The following is a 9,365-nucleotide window of genomic DNA, read 5'->3' as shown; positions in this document are numbered from 1 at the left end:
GGCCATCTTCAAAGAGGTAAGTGTATTTGCCGCCAATACATCCAATATATTACCGTTATGAGTGGGCTTCCGAGCTATCTGTACAAAATAGTTTTCACAGAAAGTGTTTGCGTAAGTATAGTTTCGCGTGTTGTCTTGTCACACCTGCCACTTCCATCACTGTAATTATCCCAATCCTTTATTGGAAGACTGAAGTCTGTTTTACGTATCATTTCTGTATCTTTGTGCTTGGTTTACTGTTTTCTTCATATCTTTCTACTGAGTTCATCGCTACGCTAATGTGTTTTAACAAGCGTCCCAATCCATAACGAACAAGCTAACTGTTCTCCGCAAACTATGCAGACGACAAATGTCACATGTCCTTGTTTTGCAGTGAAAGAGTGAAATGTCTGACGATCTATCCAGTGTAGCCAACAAGTGATCATGAGGATGGGCATTTTATTTTATTAGACAAGTTTTTAAAGAGTTATGTGCAGGAGAAACTACCTTCCTGTTGCTTCCTTGCTGTAGTCTCGTTGTTTGCAGTGGCAATACGCGTATTAAAGGAGAGGCTTGCGACAGCGAAGTAGACTCTTTTTTAAGAGGGCGTTGTTTACCAACGTCGTAAACTCAGTTACGAGTCCTTAAGGAAGCAGAAGTTCGAAGCAAACGTGGATATGAATTGTCATATCCTGTTGATAACTTCTAATGGGTTTCTCAGAGAAGATTGTACGTCAGGCCAGTTTAATGTAGACGCGCCCTGGAGCTGACAGAAGACATTTGTTAAGCAATGGGCAGTAAATGAAAATAAGGAGCGTTTATCGTTCCAGTAGTTAGTGATGATCCGGTTAAAATACGCTGTGATTTTCTATCTTTGTTGTACAGTACTAATATTTTTAACAGCTTTACAGTTATTCTTGGTGGTGCGTCACCCTACTTAATTCCATGTCGCATTCTGCGTGTAATTTCTTGCAGAGAGTGATCTTGTGGTTTTTGCCTAGGGTTTTCACGACGTGCGGAAGTCCACTGAGAAAGAACATGTTCAATTGGACAACAGCGTACCGAGCATCAGTCTGCATGGTAGGATGTGTTCATGAAATAATAGTATATTCTTTTCTAAACGTCATGCAACTTTCGAATTAAATCCGAGTGCTCCCAAGTCAAAGTCAGCAGCAGAAATAGATAGCAGTCCTGTATGTATTTCCTTTCATTCGCCTTCCAGATGACAGATGTTGCCTCATGACAGTCTTTAGCTCACAACCTAAACACTGTTGTATAATTAGTCAAGTTTCCATTTACATAGAATATGTTTATCTCTTTAATTATATTCTTTCATTGGACAGACAACTGTACATAGATCTGATTACTGAAACATGTTTTCAAATATATCTCGTGAAAATGAATTTTGATTGCAGTTCAAGGAAAAAGAACTGTTAACATCATGATCTGCCTTATCAGATGAGTAACATGAATTATGGATGTATTGATAACAGTTGCTTTTGCAATATAGTGAGGAAAGGTGATGGCAGTTTCACTCAGAATTGATTATTTTTAAGTAAGCTGTTCTTCAAGTCTGTACTAGAGGATTTCCTGCATCACAAACAAAATGGCCAATTCACATTGACAAAGACTTTTAAATTTGTTAAAGCACTACATGCACCATAGTAAATATTCTGCAAACTAGTCTGAAGTGGGTAGCAGAGACTACTTAGCATGGTACCATGTGTTGTTTACATGTAACACACTAAGTGTACTAAACATACAACTAAGCTCCTCGATAGACTTGTTTAATGTTTAGATCAGTTGACTGTATTGGTAATTGTCAAAGAAAAATCATTACCAATTTTATTATTTTATCCATAATGAGCTAAGAACACCATGGTTGTTTTCATAAATATCATTGAAGAGAGAAAAGCTGCAACCGGCCACACCTTTTGGTAGATATTGTAAAGCATAAAAAAAACCGTTTCTCAAGTAAGTAAAGTGTAAAGATCCTATATATAATGTAAAAGCTTTCCTAAACAAGAAAATTGTGGATATTCTGTTATAAGACCAACCAGAATAATGTGGAATTTGTAAAAATAAAGCATTCATCAAAAAGTGTGGCTGATTACTGATTTTTGCAGTTCAGTATTGCCAGTTTGCTTTTGTTCTTTTTTAATTTCTTGAGAGTTCCAATTCCTAGGTTTGGTAGTACCTTTTTAAAGATCTTTGCAACAGAATGCCTAACAGTATGCTGAAACCTTCAGGAGGGATGTCCAGTTTCCCCATATAATAAAAGAGCTCTTGTTACAGACCGTTGCCAGTTTACAGTAGCCCATATCTATCTGTAGTAGCCCTATACAGTCTCTGTTGCACAATAGAATTTATTTCAATGACCAGATTCAGATGTTTGAAACTGGATGCTTGACAACTTTTATCAGTTGTTATATTAAAGAAATTCTACTCTGCAAGTGGGACTGTGTAGGCTCCTACTGCATACATTTCTTCTAACTTTCCTACCTCAAAAGAACATTTATTTTTCTTTATACGATTTACTTTAGTTGAAATGCTTGTATCTAGTTTTTTATTTTGTGAATACAAAATGTGTGGAATTTAAAAAATGAATTGAATGAATCAGAATCTTTATTTCCCTTTCAGTATTTTTTCACGCACTTCACTTTGTCGAAGTTAAGTATGAAGTTAAGTTTTATACAAGAATCGGTCACATACAGGGTCACATAAGGAAATAGTTTATTTAGAAACAAAGTTTTTTCTTTATCATTTAAGAATAACGTACACAGTAATGACAAGCTTATTGTGTGCTGCTTTTCTGTAAGGCCTGCTCAGACTTTTTTCTTTCTGTAATCAAATTTTTATATTATTCACAAATTGTAACACGTAAACTTTCCACGCTAATTAAGGCCATAGAAGCATGGACTTTTCGGAATGTACTTCCACTACTGCAAGTAGTTCCACCCATCACTTTTACTTCTTAAAAAGTCCACACTTCCATGATCATTGGCACCAGCGCAATGTAGGTTCTTGGGACAGGGTTTCATTCAGTGGTTGCCAACCTCGGTTACCTTCTCTCCATTTGGAGAGTATGTTGTTTACCCTGGGTGGCAGTGTGATGACTTACGGTTGAATGCCTTGTGAAATCTTCATGGGTCTTCTTGGATATTGCGGCTGCAGTGTCGTCAAAGGTATGCCAGATTGACTAACTCCTTATCACTGCTTTGGGATAGAATATCCTTAATATCTGACATCCATTACCTGCTGCATCTTCATAGTGTGCGGTCCCACAATGTGTGTTCTGGTGTGTCCATACTGTTATAACGTCAAGTTTAACACATATATTTCAGAACGACACAACACATATAAGTCACAAAGTAAGTTGACAAGCAAGACATGTGTACACGTTAGGATTCGAATGAACACTTGAGTCCCAGTCTAGCGGCCGCTGCTTGGCTGGCCGCTTAGGTGGCGCAGCTGCTGCATGGCTGGCAGACAGCGCCGCATGTAGAGGACGTGCGTAATTGTGTGGCGGCGCTTTGAATGATCGGCGAGTTACAACACATCCTACTGCAGGCGCAGCTATAATTCATCTGTCTTTTGGTTTTGTACAGATATGTGGCATAAGAGCTGTGGTCAGTCAGGTAATGTATTAACCCACTCAAAGGGCTAAGAAATCTCGTTTTGAATCTCTCCCTAATGTTAGGGAGAAAAATATGCATCTCTCATTGTCTTTTTCAAATTGACCTCAGTTCCAAGCATCCTTCATACCTCCATTTGATTACCTTTCTTTAACCAGTAGAAGGCTCCCTTTTTCCTAACTTCCAAGTCCAATGGTCATATTCCTAGAATTACTAACAAATCAACTATTCTCACTACTGAGGCTGGCTTCACTAACTGCAGTCTGTGAGCCAAAATGCTTGCACCATATCCTAAGACTGTTGCTAATGCAGACTGGTGGTATGGTTGTCTTCAAGGGAAGCCGAAATTACCTATTTACAATGGTTGTAATTTTATTCATCAGATTTGTACCTTTCCTATCTGCTTCCTGTACATGATGTGCAAAGTTACAATTTTTGTCCAGAAATACCCCAGTATATCTCATAACTGCATTCCTCCTAATTGTTAAATCATTTAGTTTTATGTTAGGGTTTCTTATTAGGTTCCCATTCAGCAGGAGGTATCTGGTTTTGTGAGGTGCTAGTGAAAAGTTAACACTTAGACATCAGCCCTCAAGGTTGTGGAGGGCTGCATTACATTTGTCTTCTGTAATTCTTCTGGGGTTACCACTTCCAATGAACAGCACGTCATCTGCAAATGCCACCAGTCCCCATATGTTTCCACTTCATATAGCTTCTGTAATAAGGGCCCCAGTGCTACATCCCAAAACTTCAGACCACACCCTGACCCCTGCAGACAACATTTCATTATTGTCTTCATTATTTTCTTTCCTGGGCATATTAAAGCAGCATGTGGTGTGTGGCAATAATCTTTCAGGCAGTTATACAGTGCTTCTGGTCACTCCAAATCCGTAAGGTGACCAAAGAAATACAGCCACCATAGGTTATCGAAAGTGTCAGCAATATCAGTCATCATTGCTGGAGCGTACGTAGAACGAATATCTGTTGCTAGCGAGATCACCTTATTAATTGTGCCTTCAGTTGGCTTGCCTTCTCTAAACCCATACTGGCTAGGGCTCACTCTTTGATCTTGTTGTTATTTGCACAATAGTTTTTCATATCTTGCTGAGAACGTTCAAAAGACAACTGGTCTGTAGGATTTGAGTATAATTTGATCCTTTTCCTGCCTTTTACTACTTATTACCACTTCAGTATTTTTCCACGAAGCAGGGATCCTTCCTTGCAAGAGAGTAACTATCTAATTGATAATATAAGGTTTGTCTACTTGGGCAGGAATCCTGTCCGGTCCTGGAGATTTTTCTTTTTCAATCTTAAAATTATTTATGTAATTTCTTCTTGTGCAAAGGGGTACACAAGTTTATTGTTTGTACATTCTTCCCGTAACATTTCCCATAACCTACGCTGATCATCTGTCTTGCCTTCTTTTCCATCATCGGCAAGTAGCATAGGAATAATAGAGGAAATAGAGAAAATGCAAAGAAAAACAGCACTATTTGTTACAGGTTAATTTAGCAAATGCAACAGCACCACAAAATGCTCGGCCAGTGAAAGTGGGAGGTGCTGCAAGAGAGGTGTGCTGCATCACATTTTGCTTTATGCCAAAGTTCCAATAGCATAAATTTGCAGAAAGGTCGAAAAGTGTATTGCTTCTTATTGTGTGTATCTCGTGGGAATATCATAAAGGTAAAATTAGAGAGATCAGAGCTCACTTAGAGACTTACCAGCAATCGTTCTTCCTGAAAATCGCTCATGACTGGAACAAGAAAAGAAGGAAGTGTTAAGTGAGGAAACTGCAAATCCCAAAATCTTTGGACTTACAAATAAGAATGCCTTATTAACCAGTTCGTCCATAATTTGTCAGAATATTTGGCCTCAGGAGTTTAATGGTCATAAAAGCAACATAACAATCCCAGGTATAGACAGCTGATAACGTTATGATAAATTAGGACAGTTAGGTATATGCTTAATATTAAGTGTTAGATAAAAAACAGCAGCTGATCAGTGTAAAATAAAGAGCAATGGTTTTTTTTTTTTTTCAAAAGAAGCCACTTTTTGTAAAAAAGTCATGTAATTGCCTGTCTGAGCAGATTAGCACTTGTTGTAATAGATCGTTTGTATCTTTACAGAATTAGCCTACAGTGACTGTGTCTGGCTCTTAATGTATAACTTGACTTGTTCCACATTCTTGAAGGCTTTTTTATGATGGGCTTACAGAACATGATATGTAAATGAATGAACGAGCTATAAAATTACACTGAAGAGGTGGAATGGCTGGCTGCTATTTACCTCAAGGAAGCAAATTCTTAGTACTGATTAGACATATTGAAAAGTAAAAAATCTGTTCCTAGTATTTGGAAGTGTTAAGTTTGTTTCTCAGGGTGGAAAGCGGGAGACATTGTGGAAGCTTGAAAGGGAGGAGGTGAGGTGGGGAGGGGTGAGGGTAGGTCACTCAGACCTCCTAGGGTGATAGCGACAACATTTTGAAAATTGAATCACGTAACATCCTTAAGCTACCGCATTCACAGACATTACATGAAAGGGAAAAGATAGCTTTTGTATGCTATTACCTTTTTTTTCCAGATTCATCGCTGTAATACATTAACGAATGAACATGAAGTCAGATTTATTTCTGTTAAGTGTCCTTTTTAATGCTTTTGTTTTTCTTACCTGATTCTAAGTTGACCCCGCAGTATAGTGTATTCATACTGTCAATAACTGAGAAGTGCAAATACTAATTTCAGATGTTAAAGATCCGATTGTACTCTGGTGGACACCATTCACCGGAGACTTAGGATCTGTTAAACAGTGTGGAAACAAACGATGCTTCTTCACACAAGACAGGAGGTTTCAGAACCATCCATTAACAAAGGTATATGTTGTTTTGTTTTGACTCATTTATTGGGTTTGTCATCCTTGAAGTTTCTTCATGCTCCGTGTAGTAGTTTCATGTATGTACTGTCTTTGCATTTGTTCATAGCATATTCATGCTGAGTATATAAGAATTTTTGTCAAAATTTATGAGTGTATTCATAAGTACTGTTGAACTTGTGTATACAATGTTAGTTTTTTTCTGTCTCACATAATTTTCAGCATAATAAAAGCTGCATCGTTTCTTTCCATGTCAGGTTTGTGTCTCACAATAAACATGCTATCCTATGTTGTAGTACACTATATTGTAGTTGTGCTCACACTTGTCTGCATAATAGAATATGCTGTAAGTTGTCCCTGCCGTATAAAAACACACAGGTTTACTCATTATCAGTAATAAATAATAAACTGAGACATCAGTAGATGAGATTCTTTTATTTTTTGTTCTGTTTCTACAATAAATGGTAGCTGTTCACTGTATTCGTAATTTATGTGTATTATTGAGTTATCTCTCTTATTTAAAAAAATTAATGGATGCAGATTAGAATATTAGTGGAGCTCCACCTCTCTTTCAGAATGGAATATGGCATTAAGAACTTCAGAAGGGATTTTGAAAGTTGGATCACATAACATCCCCATGTCATGCCATTCAAGGATACATACACACACACAAAAAAAGAAGAATTAGGTATTGTGCTACTATTTATTTCATCATTTCATCACAGTAGTTTTTATAACACAGACAATAGGGATGCTTTTTTAGAATACAGCGTAGCAAATTGACCCGTGCAGGTGATTGTGAAACTCTAGGAAATGAAGTTAAAATAAATTACCAGAAAGTTCAGTATATAGCAAATAAAACAAGGCTCTTGGGCGTATACCTAAATGAAACTAAACCAAATTTCCTCATAGTGAGTAAATTGGGTTGCAAGGAAGATGAAGCATATGGCTCCAGGCTAAGTAACTACAAACTCATAAATTTGTTCTGTAGAAAAATGCTGAAATTTGGTGCAGTAGGCATTTATAGCACAAATGATACAGCATGTGATAGAGTGAAATGGTTCAACAATCTTGAGTACTGAAATGGTAATTGCGGTTGCAGCTAAGGAAAAACAGCCCGACTATATCATCCCTCTAGAGGTCACCTTGAAGCACCAGTGAAGAATTTGTCGAGAGGACTTACTAGGGGGAAAAAATCAGTGTCTAAAGGAAGTTTTGTTTGTTGGATACATCAATGGAGTCTCATTAAAAACTAGCATTAGTTATTCACATTATGACAACTCACTAAGGTTATAACTATAACCACATAAACTCCAGACCTACAAGAATTAACAATAGATATGCAGACATGAACTGAGCACATTCTCACAAACCATAACAGAGGAGGACATACAGGTAACCACCCGAGAAAACTGCATATCTCATGTAGACCCATCCCCAACATGCCAAAATATGTTTTTCCATTGTTTTATGACAATTATTATTCTGGTGCTTGCCTATAAAATACAAAATTGGCAAATGAACATGATAGTGTAAAAAATTTATGTAAATGAAACTACACCCAGAATTTTGTGACAGTGGTAATTAATTTACTTCCATTAAAAATTGTTATTGTTGTGATCTTCAGTCCTGAGACTGGTTTGATGCAGCTCTCCATGCTACTCTATCCTGTGCAAGCTTCTTCATCTCCCAGTACCTACTGCAACCTACATCCTTCTGAATCTGCTTAGTGTATTCATCTCTTGGTCTCTCTCTACGATTTTTACCCTCCACGCTGCCCTCCAATACTAAATTGGTGATCCCTTGATGGCTCAGAACATGTCCTACCAACCGATCCCTTCTTCTGGTCAAGTTGTGCCACAAACTTCTCTTCTCCCCAATCCTATTCAATACTTCCTCATTAGATCTCATAGATCTACCCGTCTAATCTTCAGCATTCTTCTGTAGCACCACATTTCGAAAGCTTCTATTCTCTTCTTGTCCAAACTATTTATCGTCCATCTTTCACTTCCATACATGGCTACACTCCATACAAATACTTTCAGAAATGACTTCTTGACACTTAAATCTATACTCGATGTTAAAAAATTTCTCTTCTTCAGAAACGCTTTCCTTGCCTTTGCCAGTCTACATTGTATATCTTCTCTACTTCAACCATCATCAGTTATTTTGCTCCCCAAATAGCAAAACTCCTTTACTACTTTAAGTGTCTCATTTCGTAATCTAATTCCCTCAGCATCACTCGACTTAATTCGACTACATTCCATTATCCTCGTTTTGCTTTTGTTGATGTTCATCTTATATCCTCCTTTCAAGACACTATCCATTCCGTCAACTGCTCTTCCAAGTCCTTTGCTGTCTCTGACAGAATTACAATGTCATCGGTGAACCTCAAAGTTTTTATTTCTTCTCCATGGATTTTAATACCTACTCCGAATTTTTCTTTTGTTTCCTTCACTGCTTGCTCAATATACAGATTGAATAACATTGGGGAGAGACTACAAACCTGTCTCACTTCCTTCAACCACTGCTTCCCTTTCATGTCCCTCGACTCTTATAACTGCCATCTGGTTTCTGTACAAATTGTAAATAGCCTTTCGCTCCCTGTATTTTACCCCTGCCACCTTCAGAATTTGAAAGAGACTATTCCAGTCAACAGTGTCAAAAGATTTCTCTAAGTCTACAACTGCTAGAAATGTAGGTTTGCCTTTCCTTAATCTTTCTTCTAAGATAAGTCGTAGGGTCAGTATTGCCTCACGTGTTCCAACGGAATCCAAACTGATCTTCCCCGAGGTCAGCTTCTACCAGTTTTTCCATTCGTCTGTAAAGAATTCGCATTAGTATTTTGCAGCTGTGACTTATTAAACTGATAGTTCGGTAATT

General features: G+C 37.6%; 1 protein-coding gene across 1 annotated transcript in view; it reads left to right on the top strand.

The window, feature by feature from the left end:
• The first annotated feature begins 368 nt into the window (after positions 1–368).
• Positions 369–9,365, top strand: part of LOC124620064 (alpha-(1,3)-fucosyltransferase 10) — a 65,943-nt gene continuing 56,946 nt past the window's right edge. The window contains exons 1-3 of the mRNA XM_047146733.1: positions 369–902; positions 981–1,059; positions 6,356–6,483. Of these exons, the coding sequence (XP_047002689.1) occupies positions 819–902; positions 981–1,059; positions 6,356–6,483 (291 nt within the window). The 5' untranslated portion in view covers positions 369–818. The remainder of the gene's footprint in view (positions 903–980; positions 1,060–6,355; positions 6,484–9,365) is intronic.

Source organism: Schistocerca americana, chromosome 1 (genome assembly GCF_021461395.2).
Source record: "Schistocerca americana isolate TAMUIC-IGC-003095 chromosome 1, iqSchAmer2.1, whole genome shotgun sequence".
NCBI lineage: Eukaryota > Metazoa > Arthropoda > Insecta > Orthoptera > Acrididae > Schistocerca > Schistocerca americana.
The sequence above is the reverse complement of the archived record's forward strand: the minus strand, read 5'-3'. Positions and strand labels throughout refer to the sequence as shown.